The sequence below is a fragment of the Panthera tigris genome, chromosome A2 (assembly GCF_018350195.1).
Source record: "Panthera tigris isolate Pti1 chromosome A2, P.tigris_Pti1_mat1.1, whole genome shotgun sequence".
Taxonomy (NCBI): Eukaryota; Metazoa; Chordata; class Mammalia; order Carnivora; family Felidae; genus Panthera; species Panthera tigris.
Genome location: NC_056661.1, coordinates 57,636,376 through 57,661,464, shown reverse-complemented (window position 1 = coordinate 57,661,464; position 25,089 = coordinate 57,636,376). Strand labels below are relative to the sequence as shown.

At 41.3% G+C, this 25,089-nt stretch overlaps 2 protein-coding genes across 2 annotated transcripts in view; one reads left to right on the top strand and one right to left on the bottom strand.

The window, feature by feature from the left end:
- The window catches only part of MGLL (monoglyceride lipase), a 245,209-nt gene that overhangs the window by 191,278 nt on the left and 28,842 nt on the right, over positions 1 to 25,089 (bottom strand). The window lies entirely within an intron of this gene.
- The window catches only part of KBTBD12 (kelch repeat and BTB domain containing 12), a 63,641-nt gene continuing 55,869 nt past the window's right edge, over positions 17,318 to 25,089 (top strand). The window contains exons 1-2 of the mRNA XM_042962267.1: positions 17,318 to 17,501; positions 19,490 to 19,640. Coding sequence (XP_042818201.1) covers positions 17,487 to 17,501; positions 19,490 to 19,640 — 166 coding nt within the window. The 5' untranslated portion in view covers positions 17,318 to 17,486. The remainder of the gene's footprint in view (positions 17,502 to 19,489; positions 19,641 to 25,089) is intronic.

Below are 25,089 nucleotides of genomic sequence, written 5' to 3'. Positions count from 1 at the left end.
ACACACACTTACCTCCAGCCCTCTAGGCCCTCTCGGGGGTGGTGGCTAAGTTCCTCACAGCCCACAGACCTCAGGATGAGGAGGTGTGGCAACATGTGTCCCAACCCTCCAACTATAAGAACTGGAAAGTACAAAAAAAATATTTTTTGTAAAGTTTATTTATTTTGAGAGAGAGAGGGAGAGGAAACGAGTTGGGGAGGGGCAGAGAGAGGAGAGAGAAAATCCCAAGCAGGCTCTACGCTATCAGCACAGAGCCCGATGTAGGGCTTGAACTCATGAACTGTGAGATCACAACCTGGGCCAAAACCAAGAGTCAGATGCTTAGCTGATGGAGCCACCCAGGCACCCCAAAATTCCTTTTTCTTAAAATTCCATTTCTTAGACTGCCTCGAAGCCAGGGTGTGGACAGGTGACCTGGCTTCTGTCAATCAGTGGCACCCACAGGACACTTGGAGGTGGAGGTGAGTCGAGTCACCTCGAGGTGAATCCAGGTCCTGTGTCAAGGGAGAGTGTGAGGCAAGCTGTGGAAGTTTCTGAGACTGTCCCCTCATGGGGCAGAGCAGCAGGTGACAGGAGCATTTCTTCTGACTGTTGCCCTGAGACACACTGCCCTCCCCACCCCCCCCCCCCCGCCACCCCAGCGCTCTAACATCCAAGCCCGATTCAGGGGCACTCCCAACCTAGCCAGACTGAATTCCACCACCTGCCCCTCAACTGCTCTGACCCGCTCATGTGTTCCTTCACTGTACAAATAAGTACTGAGCACCAACTTTGTACCAGACACTTTTTCAGGTGCTGAGGATCCAGCAGTGAAGGAGACAGGCCTACTGCCTGGCCTCAGGGGGCTAACATTGGGATGAGAAGGGAACCAGCCACAGACAAGACCTATGTCAACAGTGTGATATGGTAGTGATAACTCTGGGTCCTGTTTCTTAGCTCTCCCTTTCAAGTTGCTCTTTGCTGCTCGCGAAAACTAAAGTTGAATATATAATCTCTAGGGGCTCCTGGACGGCTCAGTCGGTTGAGCATCTGATGCTTGATTTCGGCTCAGGTCATGATTTCACGATTCACGGGATCAAGCCCTGCACTGGGCTCTGCACTGAGTGTGGAGCCTGCTTGGGATTCTCTCTCCCTCTCTATCTGCCCCTCCTCTGCTCGTGTGCATGCTCTCTCTTTCTCTGGAAAAATAAATCAACTTAAAACAAAACAAAACAAAACAAAAACAACGATCTTGAGGTTCTGTGCATTCCATCCCTCAGAGGGTGAAAAACCACTTCTGCTGTTGCTCGTTTTCCTGCACCAGACTTTGTGTATGTCAAGGTCTCTGTTGCTACGGTCCACAAACTACAGTATGGGTCAAACACTACTTTATTAGTGCCAACACATTCTAGTTGAAGTTCCCATGCTCCCAGGATGGCCAAACCTTCCCTTTCCCCAGAGTCCCATCTAAGTTCTGGGGCACAGGGGTGTCTAACCAATGCACTAGAGTCAGGCCAAGGGGCGTGCCTTCCCATGCTCCATATCTGTCATCTATCTATACTGACCCATGGAGAGGTCGACTGCCCCTAGGTCCTCGGTCTTGCAAGAGTCTCCATGTACCTGTCTGCATGGGCCTCTCTGGTTCAGTGGCTCTCTCCACCACTGGGGCCTGGGGGATATGCAGGTCTCTGGAAGGGTTACCTAAGCCCTTGCTATCCAAGATGCTATGGAGTCATTTCCTCTCTTTGGGTTCTGGCTGCCCCCCGACAGCCCTTCTCAATGAAGGAGACATTAGTTCCCTGTCTTCTCAGATCTCACAAACCTCCCCACACTTAGTCCAGCGGAACAGGACATGGGTCTTCTTTATAACTTCTCCTCCAAAGACCTCCCTGCTCCTCAGTTGGGAAAAGGGGTATGGGAAGAAGATCCATTAACATAATTTAGGTTTCCTTCTAAGAACTCATTCCTTTCTTGAAAGAGCCTAGGCTTCTGGAATCAGAAGACGGTGTTTCTTTAATTTCCCTCCCTCTAGGTTTTCTGAGGTCCTGATTTCTCCACCCACAGGAGGCAATAAGCCTAGAGCAGTTTTAACTTTTTGAAATGGCATCGAGAAGCAAAGCATCACAAGGATATATGCTAAAGGAAGGAGGTGGGAAGAAACAGGTAATATTTCAAAAATATCACTCCACGGATGGGAAGATACAGCAAAAGAACTACAGCAGGAAAGTAAGAATGAAGACACGGAAAGGCAAAGAAAACTGATCCATGAACAGATACACTGGTATGTACCCATTCATCATTCCGTGGCAGGCTGTTTTGGAGGACGGATTAAGTTTGAAATAATCAGGTTGGTTGTTCATTTTTTTCACTTAGAAGAATGGTTTCCTCTAATCAAGGAACTGATTGAGCGAAATTATAGATATAGTTCAAGATAGGAACCAGTGTGCTGTGTCAGGAATAGTTCAGATGTATGTACTTTTCCTTTAACAGGTGGAGATGTCATGGGATGGGAGTGGATATGTAGGGAGAAAAGTGACTTCTCAGGGTGCCTGGGTGGCTCAGTTGGTTAGGTGTCCAACTCCGGCTCAGGTCATGATCTCACAGTTTGAGAGTTCAAGCCCTGTGTTGGGCTCTGTGCTGACAGCTCAGAGCCTGGAGCCTGCTTTGGATTCTGTATCTCCCCCTCTCTCTCTGCCCCTCCACCACTCATGCTCTGTCTCTCTCTCTCTCTTTCTCTCAAAAATAAATAAACACTAAAAAATAAAAAAAACTGACTTCTCTATTAAGAAAACGCTGCCCAGAGGCAAATCACAATAAAAGAGAGCCAGACACTGGTAGATTAGCCTTAAGGAGGAATAAATTAAACCAAAATGGCAAAATATGCCCAAAGGAATACTGGAAAGCAACTCAACACTGTAAGAAATTGAAGGCTGAAAATGAAGCAGTAAGTCACTGCTGAGTAAATAGTTATATGTAACCTATTCAAGAAGTATGTTCCTTAAAATAAGTTTTTGGTTAATCAGTATATTTCATAATATTAGTCCTTCATTAATCATCTTGAAAATCATCTGAAAATCAGCTAAAGTCCCTGAGAGCCCAGCTTCCAAGATAGCCTCTTGATGGACCGGAAGCCCTAGCCCTTCACACCATGACTCACTTCCTCTAGAGACCAATGAAACAGATGAAATAAAATAGTCACGTAGGAAATCAAACAGGGTCTTCAGAGCAAGCTAAGAAAGATTCATTAGCTTAGCATAATCATCTGGTAAACAAAACCAAAAGCAGGAATAGAATCAGGTGTAGAAGGACCTAATGGGGCTATCAGGTCAAGAGATCCAGAGAGAGGAGTTTTATCAAAGAGCTATAATACGTACATGTAACTACAAATGCATGCAAGGATTGACATGAGCTTCTACAATGTTTTAAGGAATTTTACTTACCAACATGAAATGTGTTTTGTTTTAAATATGGCACATGTACACACACACACACACACACACACACACACACACACACTGGAATATTCAACTTTAAAAAGAATGAAATACTGATACAGGCTATTACATGGATAAACCTTGAGGACATTATGCTAACTGAAATAAGCCAGACTCATAAGTACAAATACTGCATGATTCTATTTATATGAAGTACCTGAAATAGGCAAATTCATAGAGACATAAAATGTAATAGAGGTCTCCAGGTGCTGGGCGGGAGAAGGGGAGCAGGGGAGCAAGGGTGAGAATGGGGAGTTACTGTTTAATGGGTATAGAGTTTCTGCTTGGGAAACTTTTTTTCTTTCTGATGAAAAAATTCTGGAAATGGCTAGTGGAGATGGCTGCACACCACTGTGAATGTATTTAATGCCACGGAATTACACACTTAAAAACAGTTAAAATGGTGAAATTTATATGTATGTTTATTGTATAATATATGTATATATGTATTGTATAATATATGTATATATGTAAATTTATGTATAAATAATAGTTAAAATGGAAACATTTATGCATATTTAACCAACCATAATTTAGGTAAAAAACAAACAAACACAAAAAACTGAGGAGAGATGCAGAAGAGTTAGTGCAAAGTGCAACCTGGGAAACACTCAACTCTGTTTCCAGCTTTGAAGACAGAGGAAGGGGCCATGAGCTACAGAGAGAATGAGTACAATTAATAGAAGCTGGAAAGCCAAGAAAACAGATTCTCCCCTAGAGCCTCCAAAAAAAAGTATAGGCCTGCGGACACTGCTTTTAGCTCTTAGAGAGACCCATTTTGGACTTCTGACCTCCAGAACTACAAGAAATAAATTTGTGTAAGATAACAACTTTGTGTTATTACCACCAAAAACAAATTTTGTTTTGTTCTCAACTGGCTGACCTCATACTACTGCCTTATCCACACAGTAAATAGTCTGTTAACAGTTGCCTCCAGGGAACATTCCTCCTTCCTGCACTACCCCAAACCTGGGCATAACTAATGAGTCTTTTCTCAGGCTTCTAGGGGACCTCCCACTTGAGGCCCAAGGTCACGGAGCTCCTGGTCTCCAGGTAGACTTGCCAGATGTAGCAAATAAAAGCACAGAACACAAAACAAGAACAAGAACAACAAAACCCACAAGCAGTATTTGGGACATATACTTAAAAACTGTTGGTTGAGAATCTAAAATTTACAGTTAACTGGGCAGCCGGTATTTTTTCTGGCAACCCTACTCCCTACCCACATTCAGTGAGCCCACACATAGTGGATTTGGGTCGTTTTGCATTTTCTTAAGAGATTAAACGGAGAGATGTGTCATTTATAAAAATTCCGTCTCCGGATTCTCTTTACCTCGCCCAGTCCTGGCAGACCTTCAGCCGCCCTGGCACGCGGGCTGGCGCGGGAAGACCCGCGCAGGCGCAGAGCGGCCCGTCGCGGAGCCTCGCGGACGGCCCGCGCAGGCGCAGAGCGGCCCATCCCGAGCGCCAGGGCGGGCACCTGTCACTTTAGAGGAGCTGCCAGCGCCCTCCCTCCCCCTCTGCAGGGTGCCGGCCGTCGGTCCCCGGGGCTCCCAGCGCCGTCTATTTATATCGCTGGGCCTGCACAGGCCCATATTGGGCAGTGCCTGCCGGGCAAGCCCGCCGGCCGCCCCGCCCCAGCCCATCTGGCTCGGTCCACGCGGCCACAGGGCCAGGTCGCGGCGCCATCGATGCGGCCTCTGCGGAGCCAGCGGGGGCCGTGCCTCAAGCCGGGGGGGCGGCAGCTCGTAAGTAAGTAACGGTGACAGGAAACAGGGGCGCCTCTCGAGGGCCTTGTCTCGGCTCTAAGGGCCAGGCCGGACTTGGGGGCAACCTCCGGGCCCTTGGCATTTGCGGGGCCTTCCGCGCTTCCCTCCGGTGGCCTGGGGGCCAGCTACTGCCTTCACAGCTCAGCCCAGCATTCGCTTCCCAACGAGACCGTCTTTGCCCAGCCAGGGGTCTCTCCCCTCCTTAATGTCACAGCATCCATTGTCCTGGCAGCATTATTCTCTGAATTATCTACGTTGTTTGCCTCCCTCCCTAGACTGCAAGCTCCGTAAAGGTAGGGACACTTCCGTCTCTCCCGTTCCTGCTTGTCTGCCTAGAGCCTTGAATAGTGCCTGGCACTTTAAAAAGCTTCTGTAAGTATCAAAAGTATCCCCAGGCAACTCTCTTAACTTGAAAGCCAGGAATATAATTGCCCTGCGTCCCCCCCCCCCCAACGTGATTCTTAAGAGGAACTAATGAGCTACTGTATAATGCACATTAAAGCACTTTGAAAAGTATAAAGTGCCCAGAGAACGCAAAACTGAACTCCTCAAAGGAAAGCCAAAAGGAAATCTGTCCTATTTAGCTTTATCACTCATATGCCTGGCCGTTCTTAAACACCCAAGTGTGTGGGATGGATTATTGCTATTAAGTGAACCAGGTGTTTTTCCCTACTAGTGGGAGACTCAGAATGCATTTAGGGTGGTGCGGGTATTCTGAGCCATTTTCTACCAGTGTCTGCACCTTGTTGTGATGCTGAGGCAAAGTAATGTGTGGGGATGGAATGGTGAAAGCCAGGGGTCACAAATAAGTGGCTGTAGGATAACTAAAAAGGCCGGAGGAGAAAGGCAACAGCGTGAGGAGAATTATAAATGAAGACAGACACTCCAGTCCCAATAAAAGGATAATGGGGGCTGTGGACCAGAGAGTAGAAGTGCCATCTGAGAGGTGGCAACGGAGGACTCAGGTCCTGCACCCCATTGTCGCCATGGGAATGAAGGGCCGGCCCACTGTTGCCATATCTTCCACTGTTTTCAATAGATGCTGCAATGTGTCAGTTTTGCCTGTTGACAATTAATTTGCAAAAAAAAAAAAAGTCTTTGAGCAGGTAATTTGTGATCTCGGCTTCAGTTCTCTAGAAATTGGGGCCAAATTCCTGAGAGCACATGGTAACAAAATTAGAAGTGAGAAGTGGGTGTCACAGTGCATCGAGTTCTAGGCAAGGAAATCAAGTTAATGATTCTGGGTTGTTTGCTTGACTTGGACAATAGGTTAGCAACTTGAAGAATCAGGCACAACTTTTAAATGTAGAAACAAAATCTTCCAGGTAGTGGTTTAATAATATATATAAAACCAGAAGGATAAAAGGTTATCGTGAACTTACAATTTAGGACTAAGCAAAACATTCATAAAATTGCAGAGACCTTAATTGAGCGACTCTAATGCACCAGGCATCATTGGGGACAGAGGTTAAGAATATGGAAATGATTAAAACATGAGCCCTCTTTCTCAATGTGCTCATTATTGAAAGGGGAGTCAGACAATTGCATAAATAAATTGCAGTAACAACAGTGCAACAATCACTGTGTTCAAGGCAGGAGCAAGGAGGAAGCAATGTCTGAGCTAAATTTTGAAGAGCCGCTTGTATTTTTTCAGGTGGAACAGATGGAAGGGGGAGAAGGATATTCCAGACCTCTTTCCTGAGCTGCCCCAATTTCCCGCCCCACTTGATTCAGCCCGATGCTTCTACCAAACTGGGCTACCTATGAAAACTAGCATCTCTGTTTGACGGGGGGAGGGGGGGCTGACATGTTTGGGAGTGAAGGGTGGGAAACCCACACTCACAGTGACAAATGGGAAAAGGCTGCATCTCTCCTAAGCTGAGCTTTTAGTCCTGGTCAGGATAGCAGCAGACAAGAGAATTAGCCAAAAATTTAATAGGGATCTTCCAGGGAAATCCTGGAAATGAGAGTCATGGAGGGGCCTGATAAATGCTCCACACATCCCTAGAGACTAGGGAAGCTATACAGACATGCAGCCCAGAAGAGGATACAAGTTGCATCAGAATTGTTAGTGGTTCAGTACTACTGAAAGATTGAGAAGTATAAGGAAGGAAAGCCAGGAGATGAAGCAGGAAAGGTTGGGAGATGCCAGACTGTGAAGGACCTCATAATGTTTGAACAAGGAGTGCTGGCGGTGAAGAGAAGCTCAGGAGAAATTTTGTTAATCCTTATTATTGAAGTATATTTGATCTACAATGTTATAATAGTTTCAGGTGTACAACGTAGAGATTGGACAGTTTCATACATTACGCGGTGCTCACCGTGACACGTGCCGTGCCGTTCTCCAATGTATCCCCTCCTTCGCACTTCCTGAAGGCAACCCTATCCTGAATTTGGTCTGTTTTATAATTATCCTTCATTTCTTTATATTCCACCACAGTTGTATGTATATAACATGTTTAACTTTTTATTTTGATGTAATTTCAAACTCACAGAGAAGTTCTTTGTTTATGTTGTGCAGTATTCTCTTGAGGGAATGTACTACCGTTCTCACGTTAATCGATATTTCGGTTATTTCCAAAGTTTTGCCATTTCAAACAGTGCTACTATTAAATTTAAACTAGTTTTGACTTCAACACATGGAAGAAGGTCATGTATCATTTGTTATTTAGGAAAAGGTAATGTAAAGATTATAAAATCAAACATCATAAAAGCAAATCATTGGCAGTTTAAATTAACATTTTTATGCCGCATTAAAATTTGTAGCAGTCCATCTCTCAAAACTAAATATACTGGACACGGGTATAACTGCATTTGGATTTGCAGAGTAATTAGGCATTATTCTTGTGATTTGTATTTATCTTTGCTACTCATTTTTCTCTGTTATTATGGGTACTATTAATATGAATGCACCAGTTCAGTCTTCTATAAATTGGAGCAGAGAATAACTTCCCATTGATATCATTGAGAACATTTATACAGTTTTGTTTTGCTGATGAAAGGAGAATGCCCTCTCTGCCCTCATTACAAGAAAAAGTTTCTGTCAGCTCTCTTTTATTTATGAGCTGTGTCTGTACCCACAAGCAGTTTGTATATGGACCCAAACATCGTTATTATTAGAAAATTATTTGTACAGGTATATCCTACTTCAGCTTTACCGAGCAGATTTTACCAAGCAAATTACATATTATAAATGCATGACCTTATTTAATTCTCCCGACTATTATATAATTCTCAAAGCTAATCTCCAGTTAAAAGACTGAACGAGGCTTAAGAAACTTGCTCATGTCACTAGATAGTAGAGCAGGGATTCAAACCCAGGCCTCAGTAATCCCAACCAAAGCCCACGTTTCTAGCCTCTGAGCTGCACCCTGCTATACTACCATAAAATAACAGTAATTTCCATTTATTGAGCACTTGGATGCCAAGAACTAACCTAACTACCTTATTTATGTACATTATGCCCATTATACAGATGAACAAACCAAGGCTTTCAAAGGTTAAATAATTTTAGGATTATAGCAAGTATCCAAACAGATGCAAAGCCAGGACTGGTGTCCCTTCAAAGCCATCTCACTGCAATGCCAGTATCTTCTCTACACCTTATACATACAGGAAACAATGCTGAGAATGTCTTTGAAATATGGTGGTGAGTTTAACTGCTTGGGTATTTTTCAGGGTTTCCATCAGCAAATTCATTTGGTCTATAAATCCATAGAAATTTAGAGCATATTTCAGGAGGTGTGTAAAAGGCAATTGGAAGGAGGGGGTACTTAAATATTTACATGCATCTAAAAAATTCATAAATGTTTCTTCATAGTGTTTGTTAACAGTTATTTTTGTTTTAAAAGTGTTTGTTGTTGTTGAAGCCAATGTTTGGGGCAGACAAGCTGCATCCAAATAAAGTATTTATGCAAGAAATTGATTTCTCTTTGGGGACCTTGGGAAAAATCAGATGATCATTTTGAAATAGGGATCTGACCATTACCCTTCCCAAAACTGCCCAGCTGGGTTTAAGCAGAGAAGTGGAGAATAGGCACCCAGATGGGATATTGTCCTACTCATGATCTAGAAAATGGATTTATTTATAACAGTAGAGCAAGAGTCATTGACCTGTGGCCTGTTTTTGTATAGCCCATAAGCTAAGAATGGATTTTATAATTTTAAATAGCTTTGAAAAATCAGAAGAATGTTAGGGTGCCTGGGTGGTTCAGTCTGTTGAGCGTCCAACTTTGGCCTAGGTCATGATGTCACTGTTCCAGAGTTGGAGCCCTCCCTGAGTCAGGCTGTGTGCTGACAGCTTAGAGCCTGGAACCTGTTTCAGATTCTGTGTCTCCCTCTCTCTCTCTGTCCCTCCCCCACTCATGCTCTGTCTCTAACTCTCAAAAATAAATAAACATTAAAAAAAATTTTTTTTGAAATCAGAAGAATGTTTCGTGACACATGAAAATATATGAAATTCAAGTTTCAATAGCCCTAAAACATTTCACTGGCACACAGCCAGGCTCCTTTGTTTATGTATCAGTTCTGGCTGCTTTTGCATTACAATGGCAGAGTTGAGCTGCGCAGAGACCCTAGAGCCTACAGAGCCTGAAATATTTAGTCTGTGGCCCTAGTTTGTCTGCACTTGCACAACAGGGAATGGTTAAGAGTACAGACTTTGGAGTCAGATGGAACTGGGTTCAAGACTCCGTTCCTGCACCTGTAAAATGTTGTGGCCATTTAACGAGAAGAGGTAAACTCAGAAGAGTGACTTAGTGATAGTTGTCTTCTGTCATGAAGAAATGAAGAAAGTTTCCATCTTTCTTTTACTTGACAATGTAATAATAGAAAACATAAGAACATAACAAAAGTGAAATTTTACAACATATACAACTGCAAGTATCTTAGGCAACCTTTTCTTGATATTTTTGCACCTGCCACTTGTACCATAAGGACTCTTGAGTGTCAGTTCAGCAATCCCAGTTCAAACTAGAGTAAACAGTAAAGGAAATGGTTTGTCACTGAAACCTGAAAAATACAGATGTGCAGCATGTTTCGAACCCGTCGCTCTCTATTCTCTGCCTTCTTCCCTGTATTAGCTTTGTCCTCATGCTGGCTTATGGAGACGTGGCTGTAGCCGACCTAGACCTCTCATCTATATGACACATGGACACCTCCAACCATCGAACCAGAGACGTGAGCTTCACACTGATGAAGCCAACCTCAGGTCTCACACCATCCTTGAACCAGTCACAGTGGCCCTACCCCATTGACTCCAAGAGAAGGCAGGTTGGGATGCTGGGGGAAACCCAACATTGTCCACTGTAAAGTCATTTATAAGATACTACTATGTTTATAAAGAAAACAAACATATTGTACTAGTTAGTCCATTTTTTAACTCTCTTTGAAACTAATGCTGCCTGTGTTTTTATTAAGATAGCCCTATGCCACCAAACTCAACAAGGGTGGTTTGGTTCCTGCCTCAAAAATACAAAACCCTAGGGTTATGGTCATAATATTTGGGTCCCCAGCATCTCGTTTCTTCCTAGCAGCATCAAGGTCAACACTTTAGAAACTGACGAGTCTTAACTGCCTGCATTATACTAGATCTAGTGACCCTATCTGGAAACTGCTCTTGGCTTTCCAGCACTGGGATTGGTTATCCTCTGAGGGATACATATCCTCTTATGTATCCCTACAGATGGAATAGTAGAAATTTTCTAATACTTATTTCCTTATGAGGAAACTTTTCTGGTTTTCAGCTCAAGGTAACAGCTGCCATCTATAAAGTGAATTGATGTGTTTATGTACAAAGAAGCCCACGTAATATTATTTGGGCTACCCATAATGTGGTGTAGGAGAGCTCAGAAATATGATGACCTCCTAATTACCGATAATTGGATTCTCTTTGTAAAATCTAAAACAAATGAAAGTAAAAAGCAGAGGTTCGCTTTTAACCTGCAAGGCCTCACAAAGAAAGCCTTAAGCTTTTATTGAAATCAAGCTGAGCCATTAATGCTGGAAAATCTGGCAAAGAGGGTTTTATTCCTATTTGAAGTCTGTGCAGACTCTTAGATTGGCTGGTTGTTATAATTCCACACACTCTAGCGCAGTGATTTTTAGGTCTTATAGTTGCCATTACATACTTAAACATTCCTGTCATGCCTAACACTTGTTTCCTGAAATGAACTTTCATTCAACGCTGAAACAAGTGCCATTGCTCATTGAGACACAGTGAGAATGGAGATGGAGAAATCTCATCGAGATTTGATAGGGTTACAGAAATGTAGAAAATTTACAACCTCTATAGCTGACAAATTATGCTTTCATGTGATTGAAATAATCACCTCTCTTCCTCTCTTAACTCCTAGCACTGACTTTCCTACCATCATTTATTCTTATTGCTTACAGCTAATAGCCAAGTAAGAACTACAGAAGGGATGGGGCCTGGAGATCTGCTCTTCGCGTGAGGGTTGCTGACTCTAGAATGCCCTTCTTTAAATCCAAACAGCTCTTTAACTCCCTTGAAATACCCTGTTACCATTCCTCTGGGCAAGGTGAAGATGAGCTTAAAGAGACTTCTGATTAGACCAGTGCTTTTTAAGGGCGGAAGTGAGTCCATCTATGCCATGAGGAAGTCAGGAACCAAGAGAAGCTGAGCAAGGAGTGGGGATAGAGACACAGGCTGGCTTTGGGGTCCTTTCTAAGTTTAGGATGAGTTAGTTCTGAGTTTCAAGTATTGTAAATTCTCAGGTCAGCAGACATTTGGTTGTGCTTTGCAAAGCACTGTTTTGAGTTGTTTGCCCCGTAGCAAAAGTTTGCACAGAACTTTAATGGACTTCTTTTCTCGGCCATCCTGTATGGTTTTGTGGCCATTAAACATGTGGGTGTGTTTCTTTGGGAGGGTGCACATAACATTTTCAATGATGCATCTCCTCAGAGAGAAGGCTACCTGCTGCCCCTGCCTCCTTTGCTTGCCGGCCAGCTGTATTTAGTAACTGGAAATGTATTTGCAAAACATGCCAGCTTATCACCTCTCTCTCCATTCACCTTGGAAGGGAGGACTTTCCAGCCCTCCTAGAAAAATCTCTGCTGCTGATTAGGTTAATGTTGTCAGTAGTTAATAATTTACTGTTTATGCAATCAATGGCATTATTTTTAGACACAAAAGTGGTTGTCTTAAACTCTGTTTGGAGTGGATAATATTTATTTACAAATACTTCTTAGTACTAACGCTCCATATTTAAATTACAGAGAATTTTTTTCTTACAAGAAAACATTCTTTTCTCTCCCTCAGGAGTGTTACAGGACATCTCTGTTGCTTTGTGAGTAATCAGACATGCAAATAGCCCCACAAGAATCAAGCTAAATTTAAAGAAGACTTACTTAGAAACATTGAAAAGTGTATCATGGAGTTCAAGGCTGAGGGAAAAGAAAAATACCAACATAGCTTGAATTTACTGAATAAAGTTAAGAACATGAAAGAATTAGCAGAAATGATTGACGTAGTACTCATAGCAGAAGGGGAGAAATTTCCTTGCCACAGGCTGGTCCTGGCTGCATTTAGTCCTTATTTCAAAGCTATGTTCACTTGTGGACTGCTTGAATGTACTCAAAGGGAAGTCATACTTCATGACATTACAGCAGAAAGTCTGTCAGTGATATTGAACTACATGTACAATGCGGCTTTGGAGATCAACAATGCCAATGTACAGACCGTAGCTATGGCTGCCTACTTTATGCAGATGGAAGAAATCTTTAGTGTGTGTCAAAAATACATGATGGACCATATGGATGCCTCGAACTGTGTAGGTATCTATTATTTTGCAAAGCAGATTGGAGCTGAAGATTTATCCGATCAATCGAAGAAATATTTATATCAGCACTTTGCTGAGGTGAGCTTACATGAAGAAATACTAGAAATCGGAGCACACCAATTTCTGACGCTTATTAAATCGGATGACTTGAACATATCCAGGGAGGAGAGCATCCTGGATTTAGTCCTGAGATGGGTAAATCATAACCAAGAATTGCGCACAGAACATCTTGTTGAGCTTTTGAAGCAGGTCAGATTGGAACTTATAAATCCTTCTTTTTTAAGACAAGCCCTAAAAAGGAACACAATGCTTCTGTGTGATGCAGCTTGCATTGACATCATTCAAAACGCATTCAAAGCCATCAAGACACCCCAGCAGCACTCTCTAAATCTTCGTTATGGCATGGAGACTACTAGTCTTTTGCTTTGCATTGGCAACAATTCTTCAGGAATCAGGTCAAGACACAGGAACTATGGGGAGGCCAGTTTTTGTTATGATCCCGCTTCACGGAAGACCTATTTCATTTCATCTCCCAAGTATGGAGAGGGTTTGGGAACCGTGTGTGCTGGTGTCGTCACGGAAAACAACACTATAATTGTGGCCGGAGAAGCAAGTGCCTCCAAACTCGCTAGACAAAAGAACAAGAATGTTGAAATCTATAGGTTTGTATCTAGCAAATATTTGTAAATTGGTTTTAATTATCTTGACTCTAGCAACAGTAGAAGGAAATACTTCCCAAAGAGCGATCATGTCTTAATTACATGTAGTCAAAATTACCCTGTAATTTCATATTCTACATATGTATATCATTCATAATGAAATCACCCACATTCTAAAATTATTTTTCTCCTTTTGTTAAGAGCATACAGCTGGATTTCTATAAGGTAAATGTATATATATTATGACTCCATTGTATATTTTCATGCTTAGCTTTCATTTCTGATCCAAAAGAAAGGGTGTAATTGAGGGGCTCCTGGGTGGCTCGGTCGGTTAAGTGTCTGACTTGGCTCAGGTCATGCATGATCTCATGGTTTGTGGGTTCCAGCCCCACATCAGGCTCTGTGCTGACAGCTCAGAGCCTGCTTTGGATACTCTCTCCCTCTCTCTCTCTGCCCCTTGAACTCATTCTCTCTCTCTCTCTCTCTCTCAAAAATAAATAATAAACTTAAAAAAAAATAAAGTGTGTAATTGATTAGGTTTTGAAGAGCTTGTTGATATAACTTAACAAGAAGAAAAGTTTATTGATTCCTTTGAGCTGATTTTCTAGTTCATAATTCAGAGGAACAAGTAATTTTTTTTTTTCTCAACCAAAAATTACTAATTATCTATCAGTTTTCACTCTGTATTCTTAATTTGTAGATCTTTCCTAAACCTCCAATAGTGTAAAATGTTTGTGGTCTAAGAAAGCTTCAAATCCTAGAATCATAAAAGGAACGAGTGTCTGCTAAGAGGTAGCATAGGTCTTGTATGTGAGGAGGATGTGTCTGTTTACTGTTTATTCAGCAAGTCTTCAGTGAGCATTCAGGTCTTCAGCTAACTGGGTAAGTGAGAAATAGGCACCTAGAATAAATACTAGGTAGAAAAGCTCTCCTTCAGTATCCTTCCCCTCTCAGTTCCCTCTTACGAGGGTTTGTTCAGACTTTTCAGTGAGAAAGTTCCTCTTCATGGCAAAGTTGGGAGGAAGAATTAAGAGGTCTATTATTTTTCTGTCATCTCTTAACACTCCATCATCTCTTTTGAACTGTAGGCCTGTCCCTTTTTTACCATCATCTCCCCTAGTAGTGATAGGGGAAGGACTGCAGAGCCCTGGGTGAGTGACCTGGCCCTATGCCCATGGGGACCAAGCATGTCCCTAGGAAGCAAGAACAGTCTTCCTCAGAATAATCAGGTATAGACTACAGAGCCAGGCTATCAGATCCCTCGGTGTCCCTCTTTTCATCGTAGAGCCTCTTGTACGGGTACCTTGGGTTCTTTAGATTGCTACTTTGCTTCCTCGTCAAGACAGGCTGCAGTTCTGTCATTATTTGTTTTAAGTATACTTTCTTATTTTGAGAGAGACAGAGAACGAGCAAGGGGAGGGACAGAGAGAGAGGGGAAGAGAGAGAATCCCAAGCAGGCCCCGCACTGTCAGCACAGAGCCTGATGCAGGGCTTGATCTCATGAACCATGAGATCATGACCTGAGCTAAAATCAAGAGTTGGACGCTTAACTGACTGAACTGCCGAGGTGCCCCTAGTAGGTCATTTCTTTAAAAAAAAAAAAAAAAAAAAAAAGATCTACCTTTCCATCTTCTTTAACTCTCCCTCATACTTCAGTTATACAAACAGCTGAGGATATAAGGGCTGTCTTTACACTTTCAGCCTCTGTGAATGCTGAACCTCTTTTGTCAGTCTTTTTATGTTCTATCCATTTCTCTTAATAATATGTTCTATACTTTTATCTGGTCCTTTTCTCCTTCCCATTTTCATTTTAAAGTATCAAAACAAAAATCAGATTAGCAAGCTTGCCCAGAAAACGTGTACTTCCCAACCCTCATGGGACATATTTCATCCTTGGCTTGTTCTCTTAAACCATGTCTCAGTAAGCCAAAACCCCATTCTTTTAGTTCTCTTGATATACTAATAAATTGGCTTTACTTCAGTATTCCCCCATCCGTGACACCTAGCCCTCCTTCCTCTTCTGAAACCCAATACAATTAAAAGTACTGGTGAAAATTCCAACTGTGATTCAAGGGACCGGTGTCCTACCTAGAATTGCATAGACAACAACTAGCATTAAGGTTCTGCATTCAGATTGTGACAAACCAGACATGCCCTCTAGGAAAGGAATGTAATCTTCCAACTTCCCTGTCAAGCCCTAAGTAAGCAGTTATCTCTGGGGAAGAATATAAGAATTGGCCAGAACTGCTGGGGAAAACTCCTATAATCCTGTTAACTGTCAAATGTTTGATGCAAAATAAGTAGTCTGTACTTTAAAACTGTACTCTGTATAGAACACTCATGGTTTCTTCATTTGTTTCCAAACAGAATAACTTTTCTTATTTTCCACATTTTCCTGGTTTTGTTTTAGTTTTGAATTCCAGAATACATTCTGGATTTCCTGGGACAGATCTAATTTCACACCTCACTGTCCCCATGAGTACTTTTGTCCATCTTAGACTGTGTGTCCCAAATCATGATTGGAGAAAACAGACTTCCTATTATCAAGAGGCAAGACAAAGGATACCCACAAGATCATATATTTAGTGACTCTATAATGCGCCACACACACACACACACACAATCAAAGTGTCAAACTCTAGGAGATATTGAGAAACCAATATCCTGGTGTCTCTACCACCCCAAACCCTTCTCAGACAGATACACTTATTCATGGAAGAAATTACGGAAATTAGCATACCCAGAGCATTAACGTAGATGCTAAATGTATCAGACACCTACAGGTGCTCTTGACTCTGTTCTCAGCCAGTTAGAACTACAAGAAGAATCCTTAAAATTCTACATAGCATACATTGTCCCATTAAAAATCTCTGAATTGAGGTATTTTGAGTTTGCTGGAAAGCTGCTTGCTTGAATATGGTATTAAAGTGAGACTTCTCCACAGACTAATACATTGTGCCATTTTTTCATTTTTACTTATTCCTCCTTTCTAGTAAAATTACAAAGGATTTTCTGAAAGACTTCCTATTCTTGATTTGCTTTCCCGGAACTAGGAAATGAAAGCTATCACCTATACTTTGTCAGTATATTTTCTAAAATTCTACTCCTGAAGCCAAGACGACACTGTATGTTAACTAACTTGAATTTAAACTAAATTAATCAATAAATAATAACTACCAAAATAAATAAATTCTGCAGAGAGATACGGTTAATTGTTTCTATGCACATTAGAGTCTGTTCATCAACCCTTGCCAAAAAAAAGAAGCACAAACCTGTATTACTATCTTATATTAATGTGTCTTCCTCATACCAATAGTAGGACCCAGATCATGTTGTTTGTAGCTGGAAAAGAAACTTAAGTATGTTTCTCGGGTAAGTTGTGTTCCAGTTAACACTAATCCCAGGTTCTCTCTCTTAATTGGCAGGTATCATGACAGAGGGAACCAGTTTTGGGAGAAGTTATGCACAGCTGAATTTCGAGAGCTCTACGCTCTGGGCTGTGTCTGTAATGACCTCTATGTTATAGGAGGACAGATGAAAGTCAAAAACCAGTATCTCATCACAAACTGTGTCGATAAATACTCAATAGAACGGGACAGTTGGAGAAGGGTGTCTCCCCTTCCACTGCAGTTGGCGTGCCATGCCGTAGTCACGGTGAATAATAAACTTTACGTGATCGGAGGCTGGACCCCTCAGGTTAAGAAATTTCCTGCATCCCTAACTGGCATGGCCGTGCCGCGTCTGGTTGCTGTGTTGAAAAATGTACTCGTGGAACACTAAAAGAGCATGACTTATATTTGGGTAAAATGCCTTTTACTTTATAGAATATTAAACTTAAGATTGTAAAGTGTTAAAGCATTTTAGGGGAATGAATTTTAAAGTGTGTTATTCATAGATATGACTTCATTCAGTATTCATGCTATGCTCTTTATAATCCTTCCCATTCTTGCTAATTATGAAAGATGCTTATGCTGAGGAATTATCTGTGGGGAGCATCTAAGTTAGAGGCAGAGAAGCTGGATCTTCATGCCGCTTCTGTCTGCTCAATAGTTGTGTGAGCCAAGGCCAAGTAACTCCGAGGTCTCTTCTAAATATAAAGCTCTTACTCTAACCAGGAAGCCAGAATACCCAACCTGTGATGGTACGATCATTGCCACAAAAGTATATTGTCACTGGAAACACTTCATGTCTTTGCTGAGCACCAGCAGATATAGAAACCAGGATACCGTTTGTGGTAAAGCCCTGCGAGGAGATACACGCTGAGATGGCAAAGTCAGTAGAGTGTGACCACAGCGGCCCTTCCTTCTCTCCGTGGCCGTCCCTCCCAGTGCCCTGAGCTCTCACAGCAGTAACATGCCAGCTGCCTTCTGCCTTGGCCTGCGGGTCTTCCTTATAAAAACTCTTCTCCGTAGCTCACTGTCCATCCTCATATCAAAAAGTCAACCTCTTTCAGCCCATAGGATTTCTTGTTTTGGAAATTCGCCTTGTGATCAAACTGATGCTTTTTGCATTCATTTCACGAGCTTGGATTTTGCCATTTATCATACCTGTTTTTAAAACTTAAACTCCGCATTTAATGCTTCGTGAAATTTGTGCTGTGCGTCAAGAAGCAGTACAGATTTAATCACAGCTAGTAGCCGAGACCTGACTGATTATGTGTAGTTAAGCTTTTCAGAGCTATCCATTTTATAGTTAATATTGCATGAATAAGCTCCAAAGACAACATAGAAGCTTTTCTTTGGTTTTTTTCCCACTAAAATAAAGATCAAATACTTAAAAATGAGAAGGAAGATTAAAACAGTAAAGTCAACAATGTTCCTGTATAACGTCTTCACACAAATGGCACATGAATATTTACCATACAACAAAAGCATTTGCAGGGCTGTAACTACAGAGCATTAAACTGAAAGCTCACGTGGGTTCGTGATTGTATCACAGTGATCATAACCCCTGGTGGATTTAAAGTAATTAAATTAATTTCAACTTTCATAAGTATGGCAATTATTTCTATATCAAACACCTGCATCCAAAACAAAAGCCATTTAAGCATCCTTAGACTGAGGCCATAAAAGTTCTTGACACATTGAAGACAAAACACATCACTTCACCTAAAGTTTATGATTAGGGAAAACCATATTCTTGTGTGTAAGAATAAACAGTTCAATTTTTACTGTTTCTAGTCATTAAAAATGTATGTAAATAAATACATTAAAATAACTGCAAATAATTTATATTAATCCATAAATCTTAAAAATTGAGTTCAGACCATTCCCATATAGGTCGTAATTATAGTGTAAAAATACTCTAATGATTAAAACACTAAAACGTTTTTATAATTTCATTCCATTTGGATTAGAAAAATATTAAAAAGAAAAATGCCTTATGAATTATTAAAATTAGTCTGTTGCAAATATTATTAAACTCTAGCCCAATAACGTTTGCGGAAATAAAATTACACTTTAAATACTGTTCAAGAAAGTTTGGTTTCATTTTTAAGGCTCTGCCATCACTTCATTTTCTAAAAAATGCTGCCTTGTCTCATGGCTAAGATCACAGATTGTTTGCTGTAGGCCGACACCCTAGCTCCATTACTACAGAACATCAATTCCTCTGACATTGACAGAGTCCTCATCACCCCAAGTCACGGGATCTGGTGTGTTTGTGAGTGTGAGTCACAACAGCTAACTTCTATTCATCTCCTTGGCTGTCTGCTTTGATTAATTGCACTCATGCACTCACAGAGATTTCTAAATGGTATGTTATTACATCGGCTGTCATATTTCACACAGATGGATCTTCCTGATGAAGAACCAGATCGACTAAGCAACCGACTGTTGCAGTATGACCCCAGCCAAGATCAATGGACAGAGCGGGCGCCCATGAAGTTCTCTAAGTACCGATTCAGTACAGCCGTAGTCAACAGTGAGATTTATGTTTTGGGTAAGAAGCAGCAGATTGCTAAAAGAGTATAACTACTTTTATTTTCCTGAGCAGTTCACCTCAGTAAAAATGACATATTCTTCCTTCCTCTTGCATCCCAGTTCAGATGTATCTATAACTAGCCAAAAATGTTCTTTTGTTTCTTGTTTTTCTAGTAAAGTCCACTGACTTATTGAAAGCAAAATTATTTGTATGGAATTTTCAGGTCCCTTGGAATGCAAGAACAGTAGTGATACATCTTTATATATACTATCAACTAAAATATTTTGAAATGGGAATAAGCCTTTGGCCACCTTTAGTTGATGCAATGTGGGTCTTAGCAACCTTGATTGTCTCTGCTTATAGAAGATTCAGCCACTATAGGTAAGACACCAGTTATGCCAACCCCCTTCATTTTGCCTCACCTACCAAATTCCTGTAGAGGTATTATCAAATAATTCTCATCTGAATGCATTTTTTTTTCTTATGTCCTAAATATGTGTGGTCTTGTCCTAACCAGTAGGGAATGGTGTAAGACTGGTTCATACCCACTAAAGTGGGTAGAAAATCTAGAACATCTCCTAAGTTTCCCCTCTCCTTCTTCACTTCTTGTTTTTTCCTCTTTTATTATGTCCTTGGCTCTTCTAAGCAGATTCCATCACTTCCTGTCCCTCTCCCACTGTCCTGCTCCTGTGTGGGAAAGGGTGAGACTGGGACAAGGAAGCGGACTTGGCAGGTAAACTGATAAGTATGCCAGTATTGTTTATGTCATCTCATCCACATTGATGACTAACTGGAAAAAACACAGGGAAGGTGATGGGTACCAAAGAGATGGCAAAGAAAAAACGCGAGATATGGGCTCAGAGCAAACCAAGCATTTGAATAGCTTTTTTTTTTTTTTTTGCTAAAAGGAAGCCATTATCTCTTGGCTGCCTGCACAGCATGAAGCAAAATAATTAATGCACTCAAATATTAATAGTTTTATAATTCTAAGAACATTATGCAACATAATTTACAACTACCTCAGTTATGAGACTCGTAATTATAATCAAGTTTTTCCTCTGGAAATATATCTGTTACTTGGTAATAACCATATGCTGTGTCATAGGCCCAGAAGAGACCATATCTAAACTAGAATAGATTGCCTAGGACAGATATATAACTCCGGGGAGGGAAGGGCCGATCTCCTAATTATATTAAAGTTGGAGGCAGTCAAAAGAGGGATAAAAGTGATGTATCAATTGAACAAAAATGAGATTTCCCCTAATGTGGAGCCACGGCTAGGCTAGATGTGGGATAAAAATGTAAATTTTTGTTTGTTTTTTGGGTAAGTTAGATGGGGAAAAGGAACCTTAGAGACAAATTTTGGAGCTTATGCTTCTTGGCACGAACAAATGTCCACAGCTGAATGAAAGGAGGTAGATGTTAAAGGACCCGTAAGATTTGGGTAGGTGAGGAGAGAAAAGAGCCCACCTGGGAAGAGAGATCATGTGGAGGGGCAGGAAAGAAAACGAGTAGGGAGAAAGCATAAGCAGAGGTTTGGAGGTGAGAATGAAGGTAGTAAGAATAGAGAATGGAAGGAGAGTGAGTAAATGAGCCTACCAGGAGCAGGGAACTGTGGGAGATAGAGAGTTCACAGGTAAGTTGGGAGCCAGTTACAAAGGCCTATAGTAGAGAATTGAGAATAGTAATAAGTAGTGAGAAACCATGCAGAAGCAACATGATTAAAGAATGTTTGGGGAATGTCAGTGAGGCAAGGATTAAAGAACAGATCAATGGTGAGAAGAAACTAGATATGGAAAAGACCAGTCAGGAAGGCTTTTGTAGTAACTTAGAATCTAGTTTCTGAATATTCAGAACTGAGAACCGGTCTCATAATCACTCAAATGAATGTCGCCCACTTGTAAGATTCAAACCAAAAAAGTCAACGTTCCCAACATTCGCTACTTAATACCCAAATATACTTACCAGCTTTGAAACGGAATGAAGTTCAGCTGTTTAAGGACTTTTGTGGTAGCCTTAGTTCAAATATCATTGTTTATAGTATGTGTAACTGGAATTTGGGCAAATACCATATAGAACCCTAAAACCTTATCAGTGTCAATGGTTCACACAGGAGCCTTACAGTCATTTGTTACTTGTTTTAGCGAAAGCCCTGTCTGCTTTTGGGAATCGATATGTGCCCCACTGTGATGGGGGTCACTGCCAGTTACTATAACAATAACCCCTCCCCCTGATACCTGTAATAGACTTAATTTCTTACTATGTCCTAGTTAGTCTAGAGGCTACTCCAAAATAACAACCTCTGAAATCTCCTTTACCATAGAAGCAGTGTGGTAAAGTGGGGAAGGTACCAGCTTTGGAATTGAGTAGATTTGGATTGAGATCCTGACTCTACCATTTATTACTTACATGTCCTTGGCCTAGTAAATACATATATATTTTTTTGCTAACATTAAAATTGGAATGGCTACCTCTTATTAGAGTCAAGATTAAATAAAACAAGGTATGTAAAATCCCTACAATGTAAGTGTTCAGACATTATTATAACTACTGTATTTTTTAGCTCCTTTCTGTTACAGACACTTTGCTGAATTCTTTGCATAAAGAAATTCACTTAATGCTTATAAAAAACTGATACAGTATTAACTCTCCTGTATGGAACACTAGATATCTAGACTGATTCTTCCAGTGGAAATACCAAAAAAATGTTGAGAAAACATGTTTTAAATTTTCTGAGAAGCCTCTACACTTTGTGTGGCAGTAAGAATTTAGCAGGCCAACAGCAAAGTGAGAGCAGGAGGCTTCCGGCTATTGAAGAAGTGAATGAGTTGACATCCTCTCCTCAATAAGCAATTATAAAACCAGAGTTTTCTAAACAACCCTATCAGGTCTCTAGAAACCAACCAAAGATAACAAATTGAGAAGAGCTTCGCTTCTCAAAACTGCTGAACTTGACGTGAGTCTTCAGGCAATCCTTGGCATTCTTTCCTGAGCTGCCCCAATTTCCCGCCCCACTTGATTCAGCCCGATGCTTCTACCAAACTGGGCTACCTATGAAAACTAGCATCTCTGTTTGACAGGGGGGGGCTGACATGTTTGGGAGTGAAGGGTGGGAAACCCACACTCACAGTGACAAATGGGAAAAGGCTGCATCTCTCCTAAGCTGAGCTTTTAGTCCTGGTCAGGATAGCAGCAGACAAGAGAATTAGCCAAAAATTTAATAGGGATCTTCCAGGGAAATCCTGGAAATGAGAGTCATGGAGGGGCCTGATAAATGCTCCACACATCCCTAGAGACTAGGAAAGCTATACAGACATGCAGCCCAGAAGAGGATACAAGTTCTTCACACATTCCTGGACGACTGGGAGGCTGAGCACATGTACAGAGATCTGAGAAAGCCAAGCAGAAGGTTAAAGTCATGGTAGACTCGAAAACTACCTGAGCTTTGAATGTGCTCCCAACCTACACATAGACCCACCCAGTGAGGCTGGAAGCCTTACTAGTGTTTGACTACAACAGTTAGTCATTGAGGAGACCTAAGCCATGAAGACATAAGAGTAACCCCTATGCTGAAGAGAGAGAGAGAGAATTTTAAAAAATGAAGCAGAGACAGAAACAAACCACAGGGGAGGCGTATTCAATCTGAGCAAATTACTTAAACAACAGCAACAACAACAACAACAAAAATACCCTAGGGGTGGAAATAAAATTAAAAATTGCTACAATATATTATTTTAAATGTCTAGTTACCAGCAAAGATTTACAGCACAAAGAAAAATAAACAGGGAAGTGTAACCCATGCTGGGCAGGGGCACGGGAGCATTCAATAAAATCTGTCTCTGGGTGGCTCCTGATGTTGGATTTAGCAGGCATAGGCTTCAAAATAGCGTTTTAAAAAGTGTTTTTTAGGGGCGCCTGGGTGGCTCAGTCGGTTGAGTGTCCAACTTCGGCTCAGGTCATGATCTCACAGTCTGTGGGTTCGAGCCCCGCATCGGGCTCTGTGCTGACAGCTCAGAGCCTGGAGCCTGTTTCCAATCCTGTGTCTCCCTCCCTCTCTGCCCCTCCCCAGTCTCACTTTGTCTCACTCTGTCTCTCAAAAATAAGTAAATACAAAAAAAATTTTTTAAAAACAAAAAAAAAATAAAAAGTGTTTTTTAGAGAGCAGAAGTGGGGGAGTGGGACAGAGGGAGACAGAGAATCTCAAGCAGGCTCCACTGTCAATACAGAGCCCGACATTGGGCTCAATCCCATGACCCTGGGATCATGACCTGAGCCAAAATCAAGGGTAGGATGCTCAACCAACTGAGCCACCCAGGTTCCCCCAAAGTAGCTATTAAATATATGTTCAAAGAATGAACAAAAATAATTTTTAATGATTTTTCTTCTACCCAAGAGGTTCATCAAACTCCAAGTAAGATCAATTCACAGAGATCCTCACCTAAACACATCATAGACACATCATTGAAAAAAATCATAGACAAAAAATTATTACAAGCAAGGAAAAAATGACACACAATATACGACAATAATATGCTCAATAGGTGACTTATCAGAAGCAGGGGAGGCAGCTCTTCAGTAAATGGTGTTGGGAAAACTGGACAACGACATGCAGAAGAATGAGATTGGACCACTTTCTTACACATACACAAAACTAAATTCAAAATGGATGAAAGACCTAAATGTGAGAGAGGAAATCATCAAAATCCTAGAGAGTAACACAGGCAGCAACCGCTTTGTCTCTGCCAGAACAATTTCTTACTAGACATAAGGGAAGGGAAACAAAAGCAAAAATCAACTATTGGGACTTCATCAAGACAAAAAGCTTCTGCACAGCAAAAGAAACAATCAACAAAACTAAAAGGCAGCCTACAAAATGGGAGAAGATATTTGCAAATGACATACCTGATAAAGGGTTAGTATCCAAAATCTATAAAGAACTTATCAAACTCAACACCCAAAAAAACCAAATAATCCACTTAAGAAATGGGCAGAAGACATGAATAGACACTTATCCAAAGAAGACATCCAGATGGCTAACAGACACATGGAAAGATGCTCACTTATCATCAAGGAAATACAAATCAAAACCACAATGAGATACCACCTCAGAATGGCTAAAAGTAACAACAAAAGAAGCAACAGGTGTTGGCGAGGATGCAAAGAAAGGGGAACCCTCTTGAACAGTTGGTGGGAAAGCAAACTGGTGCAGCCACTCTGGAAAACAATATGGAGGTTCCTCAAAATAGAACGACCCTACAGTCCAGCAATTGCGCCACTAGGTATTTACCCAAAGGATACAAAATACAGATTCAAAGTGGTACATGCTCCCCTGGTGTTTATAGCAGCATTACCAACAATAACCAAACTATGGAGAGAGCCCAAATGTCCATCAACTGATAAATGGATAAAGAAGATGTGGTGTGTGTGTGTGTGTAATGGAATATTATATATAATGTGATATGTATAT